The sequence below is a fragment of the Drosophila busckii genome, chromosome 3R, assembly GCF_011750605.1.
Source record: "Drosophila busckii strain San Diego stock center, stock number 13000-0081.31 chromosome 3R, ASM1175060v1, whole genome shotgun sequence".
Taxonomy (NCBI): Eukaryota; Metazoa; Arthropoda; class Insecta; order Diptera; family Drosophilidae; genus Drosophila; species Drosophila busckii.
In genome coordinates, this window is record NC_046607.1 from 23,051,671 (window position 1) to 23,072,286 (window position 20,616).

At 37.2% G+C, this 20,616-nt stretch overlaps 1 protein-coding gene across 17 annotated transcripts in view; it reads right to left on the bottom strand.

Moving 5' to 3' along the window:
- LOC108602914 (TLD domain-containing protein 2) overlaps positions 1-20,616 on the bottom strand; it is a 43,986-nt gene that overhangs the window by 21,555 nt on the left and 1,815 nt on the right. For 3 of the 17 annotated variants that reach the window (XM_017991231.2, XM_017991229.2, XM_017991232.2), the window contains exons 1-5: positions 14,104-14,344; positions 13,322-13,534; positions 6,343-6,626; positions 5,789-6,270; positions 89-160 (exon numbers count right to left, since the gene is read on the bottom strand). The exons of 3 other annotated variants lie outside the window; for them this stretch is intronic. In XM_017991231.2, coding sequence (XP_017846720.1) covers positions 89-160; positions 5,789-6,270; positions 6,343-6,603 — 815 coding nt within the window. In that variant the 5' untranslated portion in view covers positions 6,604-6,626; positions 13,322-13,534; positions 14,104-14,344. Of the gene's footprint in view, positions 1-88; positions 161-1,122; positions 1,173-5,788; positions 6,271-6,342; positions 6,627-13,321; positions 13,535-14,103; positions 14,347-20,616 lie in introns of those variants that run through there. 11 more of the 17 variants (XM_017991233.1, XM_017991230.1, XM_017991226.1 and 8 more) reach the window with 7 other exon arrangements.

The window sequence follows — 20,616 nt, forward strand, 5'->3', positions numbered from 1 at the left end:
GAGTGCAGTTATTTAACATGCTTATATACATATTTAATGTGTTGTATGTATGTGTGTGTGTTTATTGTTAGTTGTTAGTTACACTTACCTGCGCACGGGTATCGCCAAGTTGTCAACGCTGCGTGACAAACTGGAAACATCTTGACTAGCCCTACGTGACCTGGCACGTTACAAATTATAAGGAGCAAACGATATATAGTGTGCCAAAAATTAAAATGAAAACGAGAAAATCATAAAAATAAATTAAAGCAAGAAAAAAAGGCAACAAAACAATAACTAATACTACTACAGTTCAGAGTAGTAGTACTATAAAGATTTAAATAAGTTTAACAAACGCCAAACGCAATAGAATAACTTAACTTAACTTGGCACTTAACAAACTAGAAAGATCACCCATAATATGATAATATATTTTGCTCTCAATTTTAATGACCTGACGTCGTTTTACAAAATGCAAGCACACGTGGTTAAGCTTTAGTTTACGACGACGACTACGGAAATGCCAGCGGGATGCATAAACATAAATCACAAACTTTAAGTAGCATTTTTAACTCTCGAGCTGTTCACAGCTTTGATTTGCATTTAATTGTGATGCGGCTTAATCCAATCATTGCTTATGAAACAACAGCTTTACTCACTTTGTTTGCTTTGGCTAATAAAGTGAGCCAAATTATAACTTGACTTATCTTAATAAGTGAAAGAACTTTTGTTAACTGAAATGAGCAATTGATTAGCAGCTTTTGGCAATCAATTAGCAGGCGTTGTGTCTAGCAGATTTCACTGAATGCTAAAACGCATTTTGATTTATAGCTCAACGCATTGCACGTTTAGCTGCAATTGTTCTGTATTTTCATTTTCTTTTATTCTGTAGCTGCTGACCTCAAAATCGAACAAAGCACCAGCAAACAAACATCTTAATGTTTGAGCTTTTTGTGTACGTGCCACAAGTCGCGTATACGTGGAGTTGGAATTGAATGAATTATGATAGAGCGGCGCATGTTTAGCGCTTGAGCTGAAGAGCAAATCTGTAGCTGTGTGTGAGCATTTCTCACTTTACTTGTATATAAATATGTCAAACTGTCGCCATATACTTAATACTAAAATAGACAGCGCTGCCCTTACCAGTAACGCTCTGAGCTGATCAGCGAGTTTTGCATATTGCAGCTAAACAATTTGCTTTGTCACTAATTAATATTTGCACACGCACACATATATACGCATACATACACTAGAACGACAAGTTGGTTTTCTTTTCCTCTGAGCATAGGCGTTCACTTGCCATCAATCATACGCACTGTCAGCCGGCTGAAGTGTCCAGCAGCTGAGCTGCAATGTTTCGACACTCGCTGTTGACTTTTAATAACTCAATTTAGCTGTCACTGCTCTAATATTGATTACAAAATTAATTAGTTTGCCAAATAGGGACGCCAAAGTCAGGGCTACACACTGTGCTTATCAATTGACAGTTGCAGCGCCAGTGGCAGTGGCAGTTGCAACAAAATGTAAATAAATTAATGTCACGTGCACTCTATGGAAACGAGATAAGTGCAGTCAAGTCAACAGCTTTAGCATTGAGACATATGAAAAGTTTATAAACAATATGTGTGTGATCTTTGCTTTGATTTGCTATAAACTTTTTAGTTTAATGGCGCATTGTTATCTTTGCTGTTTGCGCTTGTCTGTTGACAAGCAAGTTGAATAGGTTAATTGAATGTGTTGACTCTACGCTAAACGCACGTGATTAGCAAAGATAGTAGTAACAATTGTTTTTTATTAAAGGCTAATTCGGCTAATAAGTAGAAATTTTAATAACAACTCCCACTTCAATGCTACGTTTTGAAGGTTAACATTTTTTCACATAAATCAACTTGCACTTGAAAGTAATCTCCTGGCCAAGAGCGTAGCAACTAAATTTGGGTTAAGGCTAACGCTTCAGCTGTGCGGCAATTTTGTTTTCTTTTATTGTTTTTGCTTTTACCGTTATTTATTTACGTGCATGTATTTGTATTTGTGTATTTAAGGGAAGTCCATTAGGCCATATTTTGCTTTTTAATTTCTTTGTGTTTAATGCAAAACATTTGTAATGTTCTTTTTATTAAAATACATTCGTTACCGAACCAGTTACTAACTGATATTTACATACAATCTAGTTTTCGGCCATTTAGCACTTGGCTGTTAATTATAATCGATAAGCGAAAATTGTCCACTGGGCCTATTAGCAGCTGCCAGTTGGAGAAAACGTGTCAGACGAGCCCCTGAATGCTTTCATTAGAGCAGCATCCCTGGCATAGTGAATACCCCTAATGCTGCTGTAAGTAACTCTCGAGTTACGTATTCTGCTCTATGTTATCATTCATTTAAATGAGCAACAGATAAACAAATGCTTATCAGCTGCTATGGCAATAACAAAACTGTTTAAATCGATAAAAAAAAACAATTCAACTACTGCGCCATATTAAGTAAATATTTTGTAGGTAAACTTTGCATGCAAAAATACGCGGAAAAGTCTAAAATAAAATAGATAATTCCTAGAATTTGTTATCAAAAGAATGCGAGATAGTTATGCTCAGAGGAAATACAGTTATTGCACAATAAATGAACAAATCAAATGCTGAGCGCTTCAACAATTTATTGTAATAAATATTTGAATAATTTGTAACGTTCAGAAATTAATAATAATTAATGTTGGAATGCACACACACACACACACGCACGCACACACAGAGACAGGCCAGTTACTGTTGATTTGCATAAAATAATAATTTTTTAAATTTTATAAGAGGCACTGTTTAATCTCGTTGTTGTTTTTGTTTTTGCTTTACTTTAGCTGCGAAGCACAAATGTCGCTACTCGAATATGCCGTTTGCAACTGAAAAGTGATACACGTTCCACACTCCACGTTCCACTCCATGCGGGGGAATGGGAGAAAGAGACAAAGAGAGTGCGAGAGCAAATGTCGGTCGCTTGTTACTGTTAATGAGATTGAATGTGTTATCATAACTTCTACTGCTGCTGCTGCTTTACACCCACATACATTAACATATACACACATGCGTGCGTGCCTGCATACATACACACATACATATATATGTATGTGCGTGCGTGTGCAATGCATTGCGATATCAAAATTCTGACCGCAAACTTTTAAGAGAGCGGCAAAGAGCGCGCAGTTCGATCTCTGTTTTCTCTATTCTCCTTTCTTGCGTATTTGGTTTCCTTATTACACACACTTTAAGGTGTGATCAAGTTGTAAACAGTTGCTAATCTCAAGTGTTGGCTTTAGCCAAACAAGCAATAATTGCTTTGTTTGTTATTATAAAATATCAAATATGTAAACAATTTTTTAATTGTTGTATCGGCTTACAACAACAACCCAATGAACTTACAGAGATTAATGATCAGTACAAATGTTAATACGTAAAACGATCTATAGAATGACGAGTAACGCAGGTTAAACTTGTTTTTAAGCAAATTTCAAAGAGTTGCAAAGTATTTAATGCAACAGCAGCTGTTTAAATAATGCTTAAAAAGCTATGTACTATATATATATATATAACAGCTGCTGAGCAAGTTGAGGACATATCTTAGCATGAAATATGGGCACAATTTATTCATATCGAGTGCTGCCATAAAGTGTTGGGCATATAATCAAACATACTATGGCACTAAAACTCTGGGGAGGCATCATAAATTCAAACGGTTATAAAAACTCAACCCAAGTGCCCCCATAGCAAATATTTTTTGGCCCCCATATATTGTTTATAGAGCTGTGCTAATTCGATAAGTTCGAGTACGCAGAAATGTAATAGATGCGACTAATGAAAAATCAAGCACACACTTGTACACCAAACTCAGTTTGGGGGCTAACGACAAACATAACAAGCATTGATATGACAACCTGAACTGAAGTGTTTCCTTTCTAGTTAGCAACTAGTACAGTATGAGTCAGCTTAATATGTTTCTTAAGAACTGAAAAGTTAAGGCAAGAATTACTATGAATTGCAAAATTTGGCTGCTTTATTTTAAATGTTATATATATAACTAACTGCTGTTTAAGTTAACATTGCACTTTATTGCATTTGTTAGCCTTCGCATCCTTATCGTCAGTCACATCAATTTGGAATGCATAGGTGTGTGTGTATTTAATTGCACAAGTGTTTAGGCATTGGCTGCGTTTTGTGTTTGGCCAAGTCGAGAAGTTGAGTATCTGCTGACTATTTAACAAGTATTTACATATGTTAAATATTTGAACAATTTGCTGTGGCATTAACTAACTGCAAGCAAGACAAAACTATTGACAATATGGCGAGCGCTTACGATGAGTAAAGTTAACAGTAGTCAAGTGTAGATAAAGCCAACACTAAATGCCAAACTGTGCAAATAAGCACGTGAAGATTGCTTTGGAGGCTGTCGGGGCAGCACACAAATTTAATTAAGAGCCTCAGTTGAAATATTTGCTAGTTGCAGACTGTGGCTTTAGCTTTAGCTTAACTCGCGTGCCACAAAAACGTGCTGACTTTTAAATATATATATATGCGCATATATTCCCACACATGTTTGTATGTAAGTGGGCATGTCTTTTATCAATTATTGTTGTTATTGGCTATGCATTGTTTTATTAATTCTGTTTCAATTGACATTGAATTGCAGCAAGTTGCGCAGTTGACTGCACACAGGTCTCTCTCTCTCTCTCTCCCTCTTATATAAAAGTGCAGCACATGGCAATTGATTAAGATATATGTATGTAGCATAGCTATGTCCAGCGATTTGCATGCCATAAATTGGCAAATGCCAATGGGGCATCGACTTATCTAAGCTTGCAATACTTTGTCTCAATTAAAGCGGCCAAAGACTAACTCAACCTTGCGCGATAACAACAACAACAAACAAAACAAAAGTAATAAACTTTTGTATATTTCTCTTGTTGTTGACAATGCACAAAATAACAATAAGAATTAATCAACTGTTGTGCTGTAATTAAAATGCAAAAAAAAACAGAACGAGAATACAACACAAAGTGTGACAAAGTGGAAAACAAAGAAAATGAAATGATGCTGATTAAAAATAAAAAAAAAAGGAAGCGCAAAAAATTAACAAAATAAACGAATTAATATACATTCAAAATTATACAGATAACATAACAAACATGCAATATTTGAATATTGTTAATGAGCTGCTGCTGCTGCTGCCCAGCTAATGGGCGTGGCTTGAGACGTTAATTTGCAGCATTAAAAGCAAATTATAAACTTTTTAGACAATTTTGATGGACATATATAGTAAAAATATAGCGCTATGCAATGACCGTAGACAGGTCAGGGTAAGCAGTCAATGAATTTATCCGAAAAAGACGTTTGCACAATTCGTTCCCACCAAATCTTGTGGTGGTGGTGGGTTTCGCGCACTTTAATTCACCATGAAAGTTGCTTGAACGTTTACCTCAGCGCTCGCGGCTCGGAGCAGAAGTGAAGGTCTTAGCCGTTCAAGAATCCATGCAAAAGATGACGCAACAGTAATAATAGTACATGAAAGCGATGATGAATGATTTCAGACTGTTGAACTGTAAATCAAATTGAGCGGAGCGAGTAAAAACCTTATGCAATCTTAAGCCAAGAGAGTTGCATTACTCTCTCTCTCTCTTTTTCGCTCAGCAAAGTTGGGCGCGTAATTAATCACAGTTGACATGTTTGGGATTAGTTACTGGCATAACAAATGTGTTTAGGCATAGGGGTCATTCTATTAGTCACTGGCAAGGCGTTTGTTAAACAGAGAATGTTAAGGAATAGCGAACCTGTTCTTGAAATTATCTGGCACAAATATGTTCCACCAGGAACCACGTTTCTCGCGCGGAAAATACTCAGCATGATTGGGATCGATAATGTCGTCCTCGTCGCCGGAGTTGGTGCCATTGCCGGCAATACTATCATTGGTCAGATCGCTCTGCGATTCGCTGAATGTCATGTTGGAGGAATCCAGACTGCGCTGATAGCTGAACTCCATTTTCTTGCGTCTGTGACGATCGAGTTTGGTCTGCAGCGAGCTGCGACGTCGACGTTGCCGATCGTTGGGCGTATCGTAGGGATTCATGCCCTGGACGACGGCAACGGACTGTGCGCCATCCTCGAAATAGGTAAGCTTGCCAGGCTCGTTGGGTGAGCTGGCGCGTATGTTCTCCTCCGAGCTGTAGACATGATCGGGACTATTGGTGGGCGTGGCTGAGCCATCGGACTTTTCGCTGCGCACAGCCGATTCATAGGAGTCTTTGGTAGAGTTCTGTAACCAAGAAGAGCAAAAAACCAGATTAAAGTCCATCGGTTAGTTTTGATGCAGTTAGTCGGGACTCACCTTATTGTTATCACGTCGCAGAAATGAGACTGCTATGGAGCTGCGTCGCTTCTGGCTTTTGTCGGATTTGCTGGAGAAGAGTCCCAGGGCAAGGGAACTGCGACGCGGTGGTTTCTGTGGCGGCAGCGGTGCCGTTATGTTCTCGTGGTGCTCATTCTCACCATCGCCATCCACATGCTCATCGATGTTGACCAATGACGGTATGGAGGCGCTGGCCCAATCCTTGCGCAGGCGATATTTACCGCTATCGATAATGCTCATGGTTCTGCGTCTGATTTAACTCGCTGTAAATAATTTATTAATTAATCGACTAATCTCGTAAATTGCTCCGCTCCAATTAGTGTCGCGCTCTTTCACTCTTTCCCACACACGACGAACACACGAATAACTTTTACTTTCAATGAACTCCATTGAACCGACATTAGTGGGGTAATTAGCAGTCCGTTGTCGGTCGTCTGGAACGTCAACCACACGATGCGATGCTATCGCAAATGCACGAGTATCCAAGTGCATGCAACTGCAATTCCCAACTGTGAACTGTGAATGAGTTGCGATGATCACAACTAGCTACACGCCCAGTCAGACTAACGAAACGATAAGCTACAGCGACTGTTTGGCTCAGCTACAATAGACTTGGCTTAGAAAGCGCCCGCATGTGAATCAAGTTATAGCCTACTAATTAGCATTATTTCAAAGCTATAAGTTTTGTGGCTCAGTTTGATATTTAAATGTTTCAATTAGCATATCGTCAGCATTTAGAATGGCAATCGACATCGAAGAGAAGAACTTAATCCGATATTGAACACATGTGCCCTAAAGAGACTCATCGAGTGTGCTAAGTGGCAAAAACAACTGCTAATAATGCAAATTAACTGAAAAACTTCATGACATCATAACAATGGCCCAACCTACGACAACAACATAGCATTAGCTACAGCAGCTACAATAAAAAATACTTTATGATCATGACGACGACGACGATGATGATGATGATGACAAAGTCGTTTTGGACGGGTTTAAAGACACGCTCTGTGGAAATCGAAAGTGCACACAGTTAGCTGCGACTATAGAACAATAGCTAATGTACTAAAACTAAATAATTGCAATGCAACTATGCAACTGTCAATTGTTACAATTTAGCGCCAGTTCGGACTGCTGCTCCATGCATGCATAAGCAATTCTCACGTCAATTCAACAATAAATCGTTGAATTCAGCTATAGCAATGGGGCTATAATTGATGCTAGTTTAAACAACAAATAGCGCAGCTAATTGAGTTGGCTACACTATAGACTATCAGCTGTCCTAAGTTAAGTGGCCCATTTGAGGTGTAATCCCAGCGATAAGATAGAAAGAGAGACACTTGACTGAAAAGGGGGTTACGACATTTCAAAAGGGCTGCGGGTTCTGCACAGATTTTCTAGTGTTTGTCGCCAAACACTCGAGTTCGAGTTCGAGTTCGAGCCTAGGAAGCGCACAATTTTAATAAACACGCATACATATGCATATGTATGTGTGTAACCTCGCATGCGTTAAGTGCATAACTGGAACTGACCACAACCGGTCAGTCTCAAGGCGTTTACATTGTGGCAAAGTCTGAACTCTAATGGCATCAAGTGAAGTGAAGTGAAGTGAAGTGAAGTTCACGCTTGAAAGCCAAGCGCATGTCGCGGTCTGGGTCTAGGGCGTTCTCTCTCTCTCTCTTTACATTTTGCCTATAATTTATGTTATTTAACAAATTGTGCAATGCGCGGCGCATAAATGAATACAAATATTGAAATCTTACTGTGTCAATGTCATGGTCAATCAACCAAAAAAAATAAATAAATAAAGTAAACAAATGTAAATCGCAGCTGAACAGCACAATCTTTATACACTATATAGCTATAGGCTAAATTTTCCAAAGCGTGCAAGTGGAAAATTACGCTCGAGACGCCACTGATAAGCGCAATGTGTTGCACTTAAGTCTTATCAGTTGCTAGTGTTTCGTTTCGGACATGGTCTAGGCTTGCTCTTATTTTTGCATGTCCGCTTTTCACACTCAACTGAGAATGCAGCAAACAAGTGACTATAAAAACGAATAATATATAGCAGATATATATTGCGTTGCAGCTGCAATTTGCTGCTGCTGGGCTCATTGGCAAAACGCACTGATTAAAAATTTCCACGCTCAAGCAGCAAAACAAATGGACTTCAAGTTTATTTATAGTTGTAATTACTAGTAATTGTCAAGTTGCGTGAATTTGTTGTTTAGCTATTGAACTTTGTGCTAATCCAAGTGGCAAGCTTTTGTACTTTCCACAGCTTTCTGTGTGATAAGCCCAAAGTGTTGTCGATAAGCTTTTGGGCCACTCAAGTGCGTGAAGAGCTGTTGCCTGCACTTTCGCTTGCTATGCCTAAAATCGCTGCGAGTGCAAATAGTTGAGCAAAAGATACACAAGTGGGCGTAGCTGGGTGTGGTGGGGTGCGTCGCGCGGTTGACGCACGTTATGGGGCCAAATGAAAATGAAACGCAAAAAGAAAAGCGCGTTATAAATAAACACACAGCGTAGCAGACAGCGCAACAACTGAAAGATACAAAATGTATCTACGGCATAAACATCGCGTGCCAGCCAACGATATGTAAACGATATGTCTGCATTTAATAATAAAATGTACGCATAAACTATAAGCACTAATTATATAGTTAAACATATGATCTATTGTAAGCAGCTTGCAAATTGTATGAAATTGAAATTGAAATGCGCACAACTTGGCCAATTGCTGCTATTAGCCATACAAACTTTTATGTAATCTTTTAGACATTTTAATGTATTTTTGAATACATATCATACTTAAACAAAGTAATTATCATTATAGAACTCATAATGATAACAGTCGCTGCTTTATATTTGGCCCAAAGCTGAAGCAAATATTTTGTTATTTTATAGCAACAAACGTAAGCAGCTGTCAATTGTCTCTCTCTCTCTCTCTTGTTTATGTGTGTGTGGCAATAACCGGTTGCACAAACAATTCGCTAATAAGCAACTTAAATTTATAAAGTTTCGAAATTATTGCAAGTGTTTTTTATTTTTTTGAACAGTAGTGCGTAGGGCTGTCAAAGCGCCTAAGCCGAGCTCATAAATCATGAGTTTGGCATAATTAATATTGTTGCCAAAAAAAAAAACTGGTCGCAGCTCCAGTCATTGAACCGCTGTGGGTGTGTGGGTTGCACAAAAGAAAGATACAAATGTATCTACATATGTTTGCTACCGTTTTGATTAGCATTTTTCATTAGCAAAACTGTCAAGTGGCCAACAAGTTGTTAGCTACAGATTGCATTTCCTTTTTAGAATCAGGCAATCAAATTGCAGCGACAACAAGTTTGCATTTGCATTTGTATTAACTGGGCTCACAGCAAATTTGTTGCAGGCAAATTACATTTTAAGCACTTCCTATTCGAATACAAATTGCTTTAATGGAATTTCTATAAAAAGGCAAACAAATATTTACGCTACTTTTATTCACATTATATAATGCACTTGTCGACAAAGTAACTGTCTATGCTTAACTAGCTTAGCACAAGCTCCAGTTGAGCCAAAACTATGCACTTAGTTGGGTTGGGCGAGAGAGGTGTGGCCAGAACAGAACAGTTAAAACGTACCCGGTAGTAAAAGCTGCTGTCAAGGTGTGAGAATCTTGTGGGGGAGCAAGTAACACGCATAAATTACTATCCAAAGAGAGAGCGCGCAATAATTTCAGCACTTCCTGCATAACTCACAAATAAAACTCAAATTTGCGAAATTTTAATTGCTCATAATCCAGTCCATAATTAAACATAAGATGACATAAGAGAGCCACTTGCTATGCAGCAAGCGTTGCTATTAATACACACACACACACACATGCATACCATATGTGTGTAGCTTGATAAAGACACCGGCAACTGTGATATAAGATCCGCATAAGAATCAAATTCTCTCGAGCGCATGACATGCGGTTTAAGAGGGGGCGAAGGGGCAGGAGGCGTGGCGACATGACATAATCCGTAACCGTGACACTTGAGCCGCATTTGAACCTGTCTGTGTGTGTCTGCGACTTATAGCTTTTGCACTTGTATGCGTAGTTGATTTTCTTAACAATAATTAACTATGCGAGCATTTGTAAGCGCATAAAAAACAAAAGTATTTACTCAGGCGGAAGTGGACGCCTTCGGTTGGCAAACCAGTTCAACAGTCTGCTCTCATAACTACACACATACATACATATATGTATCTGTGTGTGTGTACTCAATCAAATCCAATCAATCGTCAAGTTTGTGTTCCGCAAAATAACAGCCGGCAAAATTTAAAATAGAAAAAATCAACAATTGCGACAACAAACCGCAAGACGGAACCAACAAAAAAAAGTACAAACATAATATTAATGAATTCATTGACTTTAGACTGCGCCTAGCATCAGACAGTTCTATAGCTTAATACGTCAGTTAATATGCTAAGCGGAAATGCAAAACATAAAGTTGCAAATATTATTTATAGCTATATACCATTCAAATTTCACTAATGACTGCGCCCACACACAATTTGTAAAATTTTTGGTTAAATGTTTCGTTTGGGTAATGCGCATTTAAATTATTTACAACAAATTTGCAATATATGTATTATTAAATGCAATTTGAACAAATATGCAGCTCGAGCAATTAATAATTTTAGCTACAGAATTTTATTAAGCAATTCAAACTTACAGCTAACTCATTTACTTATGATCCAAAGTATGTTAGAAGTGCGCTTATTAAATCATCGACAAAGTCAATAAATAATTCATACACACACACACACACATACAAACATAAAGCCGCGACTCTAAAGTGCTCTTTGTGCGAATACAAAAAACTGTAAGATACTTTGGCCGTCTGAGGAGGCAATGAAGTGCCTTTGTGATTGATTTTTTTGGCATAATATATGTGCAGTTGTGTGTGCGTGTGTGTGTGTGTATTTATTTGTGTAATTATGACATTTTGTTCACGCCATGTTAAGTACACAAACAAGATCACAGTAAGCCTCTTTGTGTGCGAACAAGCGCACAATACATTGTTAATAATAATGCAAGAGAATTCCAATAAATTATACGCAAAATAAATAATAATAACGTTGAGTGTGTGTCCTGGGCCCTATTTACAGCTACAGACTCAATGTGAAAACTTCCTCGTATGCGTTATATATAGTATTGAAATTAATTAAAGCGCTGCCGACTGCCGCTGTCACGTCAAAATCAATAAAAATAAAAATATGTATTTAAAAAGATACAAAAGTATCTAGCAGTGTAGCTTGTCGCATTTCCGCGTTGTCTGGCTGTATTTATTTTTAATGTTGCTTTACAGTTCTTTGCCGGTTGTAACTGATTTACATTTATCAAGCGACACGCCCCACACCATACATTACGCCAATTAAGTATACGCACACTTGGTTGGTATTTTGCAACACCAAAGTGCCGCCTGACTTGGTTGGCCTGAATTTGTCACGAGCGAGCATTTAATTCAATAACGAAAATAAAGACAAAGAATAATTTTATGTATGCTTGTTATTCAATTCAAACTATATGCTCTAATCTAATCAACTAAGCAACTAGAAAAGTTATTTATCTTTTGCTATTGATTTTTGATAAAAAAAGAGATAAATAAAAAGACTTTTAAAAATTTAACGCACTCATAAATATTAGAAAATTTCAACTGTTAGCCCCCAGTCTATTTATTTGACAGCTAACAAATATATAACGGCAGCAGCGATTTTGCTCTTTGAGAGAGCGAGCGCGCAATGAAGAAAGAGCAAAAAGAAAGAAATGAAATAGGAACATTGGCGCAACAGTCGCCACTCAGTCTAAAGAAACGGCATCTCTAGCTGGATTTGCATAAATATGAAAAAGAGAAACAGGCAACAGTTAGAAATTAAATTGCAAACCAAGTGAACAAACAAAGCGCAAAAATAATATTTATGCCAACTTCAGTCGGATTTCGCCACCGAGCCAAATGAGTTGTGATTCAGACTTAAGCTCGAGTCTTCAGCATAAAATAGCAACTGTATTTAATATAATTGTCTGCTTAGCTTTGCACATAAATATAAATAAGCTATATACAATGTATATAAGTATGTAGCTTCATTATTTTTGAAATACCGTTGCCTCTATAATTCTCTACACAAATGGGCTCGCTAGGGCCATAGACAAAGACAGTGAAACCTGCGTGTTGAACTTTGCTGCTGCGCTTGTTGTTTCTTTTTCTTTTTTGGTTTTGGTTTTCTTTTTGTTTTATTGTGCTGATGACCTTAAATTAGGCGTAGGTCTTTAGCTTTGTCTTTTTTGTTTTTCCACATACATAAGTATACATATATGTATACACTCGTCTGCTTGACTGTTTCTTTTTTATTTGATTTGGTCAGCTGTTTGGCCTCCGGTTGCAATAAATAACAACAAAATTATAAGCACAAGCTTGAAATGCCTTGACCCACCCTCAGGCCCGGGCCCATGCCCGGCTTGGCTTGCAAGAATAATGGCAATAATTTGTTGGTTAGCTTTTGGATTAGTACAGGCGCCTATCCAAGTGTGTGTGGTGGATACATAAAAGTGAATGTAATGCAAGCCAGCAAACGCCGAAAGCCAGCGAAAGAGAGAGAGAGAACGTGCGCTAAAGGGCAATGAACATATGGAAAACCGTTGAATAGGCAAGGAAAACGAAACTGAAATAGCTGAGTTTTTAGTTTAGATTGCATGTCCAAAGCCGCGCCTAAGCCCCACACAGCGCGCAGAGAGCGAGAGCCTATGTGATTGTTCGTCTGTCTGTCTGTCTATTCGTCCGTCCGTCTGTCTGTGTGTGTGTGAAAGACAGAAAGAGCGAGTTTCGGTGTTGGAGTTGCCTTGCGAGTTGGGAGCACAGATTTGCTTTTGCATAGAGTTTCTTACATCACTTATTATATTTTTGTTTCTCTTTTTTTTTTTTAGCACACACACCTGATTTGTTGTTGGTTTTGTTTGATGTTTGCCTTTTGGGCGCAAACTTTAGTTGCACTTTTGCACTGTATGCGCTTTTCTGCTTCCTGCTTTGCTTCTTTTTTGTATTTTCTTTGATTAAGTAAATTCGTTTGGTTGTTTTAGTCACATTTCTAATTGCTTTTAATTACACACTCTCTACTTTTTAAACACTCTCGTCAAAACTTTTTATTGCTAATAGAATGAGCACAGAATATAAAAATTAATTAATTTTTTGTATCACTTTGTATATAATATTCAAACTACACACACCACCCCAAGACTTGATTCCAACATTTGGGAATACATTAACGTTTAGGCATTTGTCGTCATAATAATAATAATTTCAAATGGAATTTAAAAATCAACTGGCGACGATTTAATTTATTTCATGAGATTCTACAATTTGCCAGCAGCAGTAAACATTTAAATGTTAATTAAAAAATATGTAAGCGTACATTTATTATTTTATTTGCGTATTGTTCTTTTCGAAAATCAATTTAATGCTCAAATTGCTTGTTGTTCTGTTGTAATCTTTAGCGTTGCCGCAGACAATTCTCAGGCAAGAAATAGAAACAAATTTGCAATTACGGTACATGGGACTTATTGTCAAATATTAGATACAATCACACACAGAAACAACCGCAAACAATTGAGAGCATGAACAATTGCGACATCTACAGCAATAATTAAGCAATTAAACTAAAGATGGGAATGTGTATGTGGGCTTTTGATTATTATTATATTTTTGTTAAAACATTTACAATATTTGCGTTGTCGCTGCACATTTAAACTTGTATTTGCATTTAATATAATATATTTAATTTTTTCGCACGCAGCTGCTTTATAATATTTATTTATTTATTTCTGTTAACCGCTCGCGCGCGCGTCTTTCTGTTTTTTGGTTTCAACGAGCTATGAAATTAAAAAAAGAGTTTTTTTTTGCTAACTGTGTTTTGTTTCGATTTCGTGCTCTTCGAGGTGCGATTTGCTTGCGTTCGTTGCAAATGAAAAACTTAAACTGATCGAAAAATTTCTACCGTGGAACGTGCAAGTGTCTCTGAAACGCAGCCGATCAAACCAAATCGAACCGCGCATACCCTCTCTTCGCACTTCGACTGCCTGAGAGGGTGCAACTCGCTCGAACAGCGCGTGAGTCGTAAGAGATAAGCAGCAGAATATTCCACTGCAGCAAGTGTTTGACAACAAACACACTATCAAATTAATAAATAGTTGTTTTGTCACTTAATGCGTTACAAATAATGTGTTCGATTGCAAGTAACCTCAAGGGAGGGCATGACAACAAAACAACAACGCCAGCGTCGCTGCCGACGCTCTTGTGTAAATTATGCTATTTATTGTCGCTGCACAGTGGTGCGATATGCTTGTTTAACTACATAGCATAATGAGTAAAAACCAATTGTTGAACATATTGTTAGCTAAGCACAATTATTATGCTGAGTTGTTAAATAAAGAAACATTTTAATCTATTTTGTATAGGCGCTAAGTGCGCTACGTGAGCCACTGTGCGTAATCCGCTTTATGTCTCTTATTCTCTTGCGAAGCGCGCTCTCGCGACCACACACTTCCTCGCTCTCGATCTTACACGCTCTCGCTCTCGCTCTCTGGCGCTCTCTAGCTCTGTGTGAGCTGCCATGTGCTTCAATAAACCAAAACTTGTTTTGTTGTCGGTTCTGCTGGTTTGAGCGCAGCTTGAAACTGTTAAACATTTCTTTTTATCTGTATCATTTAAATTATTTGTGTTTGATTTTGTAGCTATGTATTTACCATGAAAACATTAACATAGCATAGTTTTAAGCCTTTCGAACTCGCATGTTGCCTAACAAATGTTGCTAGCCGTATGTTGCTAGCAGCATGTTGCTAACGCTTAACGTTCGATCGTTTTATTCTTTCTAATGCACATGTGCAATGAACTTGTTTTGAATTGCAAGTATAAATGAATGCAATGCGCTTTATGTTGTTGTTATTATAGTTGCCTGCTAATTCACAAGTTTTGGAGGCTACGCGCTGTCAGCAGTCAACGCGACGACTTTGTAATTTCATTTAAATTACTCATACGCAATGTTAGCCGCACCATAATTATGTGCACATTGCTTAGCTTAGCTATATAGCTACTCGTTTTTTTTTTTTTTTTGAGTGGCTTTAACTAAACGCTCGCTTCCTGCACTAACTTAATGTAGGTCACTGCTAGGGTGAAAGCAAAACTGCCTCCCGCCGGAATATCGAGGAAATTTGCAACAAGGTCACGCACAATTAACTTAAGGTGAACAGCTTTGCATCGAAAATTAATAAGTGCCCAGGGAGTGCATAGATAATTTCAATCAAGCAACCCTGAGCTAACAATTTCTTTTTACATGCGCATTAAAATCCATGACTCACCACAAATTGCAATTTATGCAAATTTCTTCAATTGATTGCCACCACCACACACACACATACATGCATATATTTATTTCTTTTTGTGGCTACAGCTAATGCAATTACTGTTTATTTTGTGCACGAAAGCCTTCAAAGCAATTGCAATATCGTAAATTTACTAAATTGAAAAACTAATAATAGTGCTGAATGGAACTGAGAAGGTTATAAAGCTGCAGCTTCCCAGTTAGCCCAACATAACAAGCATTAATATGGCTATAATAACTAAACTTAAAACACTTATTAAAACAAATAAATTTCTTTATGATACAGGCGGCTATACTTTGTTTATTTTTATAGCGTTGTATGCGCTCATATTTGCTTTTATTTATATATTGCCTGCTCTTCAGTTGCAGTCTTAGCCACTGTAAAAACAAACATTTGTATATGTGTAATTATGTGTGTTGTTGTTTACACATGTAAATGAAATAAAAACTAAGTCAAGGAAATTCATTCGCTTTTGTTTTATGTGTACACAACATAAAGAGAAGCGCCAATCGCGCATTTGTTTAAATAAATTGTAAGCGCAGCCATTGGCAGTTGCTAAAATATGCACAGCGCAATTTGCATAAGCTGCTTTATTTTATTTTATACTTTAAACTCTTTTTTTCGCCAAAGAGCAAACAGCTGATGCATTTCCCAAACCCCACAGCTGTTGAGCTCTCACTCCATCCCCACCCCGCGCTGCGATTTTATAGCTGAAATGTTGAATATGCAAAAGGCTTAAAAAAATTGCCATTTTTCATAAAGTTGTTGTTGTTGTTGTTGCCAACACATGACGGAAGGTGCAAAAATCTTTACAGCAAAGTTTGGACAACTTTTTATTTTTATCATGCTAAAAATAGCAACAGCAACAACAACAACAACAACCATAAGAGTCATGTCAGCATTGATTGCAAGTTGTTTTGGTTTTTGCTTTTAACGTTGTTGCTGGTCCAATAATGAAAAGAAAAACCGGCTTGACAGGAAAACACAATTTTCGTTTAAATGAGGAAAAATGCAAACAATTTTTTTGTCGCCAGCGAAATAAAAAAAAAATGCACTAGCTTTTGCTTATAGCAACTTTAGCTACAAAAATTAAGTTTCTAAGCTATAAATGTTTATAGAGCCTTAACTTAGTTAAAAACCTTAGAGGGTAAGCCTTTAAACATTTTGTGCCCCTCTTTGATTTTGGACATGGACCTACCTTGTTTGGCCGGCTGACAAATTGGCAGCCAACGGGCCAAAAATACACGTAATGAGATTTACGTTGCTCTCTACTAACCCAAAATGGATTTGCCAAGCAACTAAGTAGCTCTTGGTATATATGTATGTGTGTTTGTTTGTATGTATTTGTGGTTCGTGCCTTTCATTTTGCTACTCGCATTTAATTTGAATTCGAATTTATATTGCAGCTTCTAAATGCTTTTTGTTGCTATTTTTTTAAGCTGTCAATATATTATTTTAATTCGATTTTTATTATTTTGTTGTTGTTATGATTTGCTTATTCGCATTGCAGCAGCAGCTGCCGTTTAAATGAATATGTCGCGCTTGATTTCGTTTTAGATTTTTCAATTCATAAAAAAAAAAACAAATAAATTTAACAAACATTGACAGAAACGTGAAAAAATGCACGATTTAAAAATGACCTGACATGGCAACGAGTTACTAAAATTATTCATATTGTTAGTACTTTTGAGGTTATGTTGAATGACCGAATCATGGGGCAGAAGCTAACGCTTGGTAAACAGTATGGGGTATAGCAAGATATAGAAATTTTAAATATATAGCTAGCATTTGACCACCCACTGGGAACTAGTACTGAATGATCGTTAAGTACTGCAGGGATTTTTATTTATTGTCATGCATTTATATTTCTATTAATTTTTTTTTTATAAACAATTTGTCTTTGCTGTTGTCGCTGAGCTCGTTATTCTCACCCAGCCGCTCACTGTCAGTCGCATTTCATATTTTGTTCAATAAATAAATGTAAATTAATGAATCGATTTTGTTTTTAGCTGCCAAACGTGTCAAAAGGTGCAATGCGACGCATAAATTAGCAACAATTTTATTTTGTCCAAGAAAGTGACAAACTATTGACAGTTTTTGGGGCTTGGGGAGAACGCGCATGTGTTAAAACATTTGTTATTAAATTTATAAATTATTGAATTGCAATAGATTTTTTACACACGCTGCTGCTTTTTTGATAAATAATTTATTTGCACTGCAAATAGATATAAACATTTAATTTCTTATCGGTATCAACATTTTGCGCATTCAAGTCAACAGTTTATTGAGGTCAGTGTCAATTGTTATTAAATTATATAGTTGTTGTTGCTATGAGCACATAGAGCTAATATTTACTTTAGTTAAGTTTAAATATATATATAATTTATGAGCCAAATGCCAGTTGGGTCTTAGCTACATCAACTCCGAAAAAGATTTGTGCAATTACGCCATTGAATTATTATTATTAATTATATTGGCCCATCACAAGACTTAAAAGATATGTTATAAACAGGCATTCAATTATACAGTTTATACAGACATTATCTAAATGTCAGCAGTAGAAAGGGAAATTCCAAAAGGTAAAAACAAATTCAGGATAAAACACACACACACACACATGTATGTGTGTAGCAGGTAAGCCTTGGATTTGAGCTGCAGGCACAGAAAATAGAATTTCCATTAAATTTGCAAATTTTTCCATCAGCCGCAGGCAGATGTTGAAATGCACTTGAACTAGACAACAATAACAACAAACAAAAGACTAGACAGCAAACATAAATCTATGAACAAACAGCTTGATTAAGCATAAGCTGTAAATTATATTTGTTAGTGTGGAAAGTTTTATGTGTCGCAGTATTTAAATCAAAGCTATATTTATATAATGCCATTGGAATTGGCTTATCGCTGGGATTAGACGCAAAGTTCTCTGATAAGCGCGCAGTTATTTATAATTAAATTAGATAAAGTGGCAGCGCTTTTGACAATTTGCCGAAAGTAGCGCAGGCCAGTTGAACGAAGGTCAGCAATAAATCAGTATTGGCCACGCCCAATGCCTTGGCTAATTGAGCCATATGCTCGCCCACATGTGCGTGTGTGTGTCAATATCCTTGTTTACATGTTGCATGTAGCATAGACAGACAAGTCTGTTTGCCAATTTTGAAAGCAATAAATTTGTAATACAGCGCGCAAGGACAGCAACAACAACGACGACGACGACGCTGTCAACTCAACAAAATGGGGAAATAAACAACGACGACTAATATGTTCTAATAAACAATAATGATAGGCAATTATAGCGAATGTATTATTGATTGAATGTCAGGCATTTGACATTGAATTCAACTGCTGAAAGGGTGTGAGAAATGCACACATGTTAACTCAAAAATTAGGTCAGCAGTTCTTTATATAATGTCTAAGTACAGACTGCAAATTGCACTCATTAAAATAAAATAATAAGAAACAGACTTTGTTTGCTTACAAAATGTCAGAGCAGCCATGACAATGGCATTGAGATTTTCATATGCAGGCAAATTTGTATAAATAATAATAAATTCAATTGCCTGCAATAATTAGCCACATGTGAGAGAGAGAGCTTAGCATACAAGTAGCTGCCACAATTATAGGCATGAGCAGCTACTAAAGCGTTGCGAATTAGTATACATACTATGTATATTAACTGTCAGTTTATATATGCGAGTGTTATTAAAATGCCACAAACGCCACGGCGCGTTGTCGCATAGAATTGTTTGATTTATGAAGTCGCATCAAAGTCAGTAGCTTGCTCAAAAGATAAGACACACTAACTAAACATAGCTGCTGTTTGTTGCAAACAAATTCGCAGCAATTAATCATCACAGCGTAGCGCATTCACATATTGCGCATACGCAGCATTGACAACTGCAATTTATATAAATTTTCCTAACAGTCACATGCACAACAAGCTGCACTCAAACATAAAACTAATCACAATTTGTGGACAAGCGCATGTTGCGCTTTGAGCTTCACTGCAGACTGCCCACAACATTGACAAGCGCAAAGCTCGAGCAGCAGAACGGCACAGTGGAACTAAAAAGCTGCTAAAGCTAAAAGAAATGAAGCGAAATATGCCTAAGCTAAAGCTAAATGCTGTAGCGTGAGTTTACTGCATGCAATGTTAACTTAACAGCAGCTTAACAGCAGCAGCAGTCGACTGAGAATTGAATATGAGAAGCTGCAAAATATTTAAAGATCGCTCAAGTTTAAAGCATACATAACTAATTTAATTATAAATATAACATTGGCTTAAAATTTGCACACTTTTTTGCGCACAAATTTATGCATATTGCACCACTGTGCGCGCCAGTGCAATCGATGCAAGTTATGGCCGAAAAACAATGCCAACAGCACAAGCAACAAACAAATGGCCATTTACATGTACAAGTTGTTGTAATTATTGCTGTCGTGGTTGTTGTTGCTGCTGTTGCTCGTCACAGCTGCAAGTGAAAGTCAAACATGAAACAGCAACAACAGCAACAACAACACATGGGCGTTTAAATTTAGCAGCCATGTCATATTATGTTAAGCATTGTGGCTAGAAGGATGAGCGTTGCACTGAGCCCATTGTTGTTGCTACTATTTGTAGTTGTGTGTGTGTGTGTTTCAAGGTCGACTGCTATTTACAGTCACGCTCAGTAGTATGTGTACGCAAAATAGCCCAAAGGATTAAGCTGAGAGAGCTTAACAACATTATAATCACGCGCTCATCATCATCAGCATCGAGACGTGCGCAGCATTTGTATCGTCTGCTTTGCATTAACAGCTCAATAAACTGTTTAGCACATTATATATTTGTACAATCTCATAAGCAGCAGCAG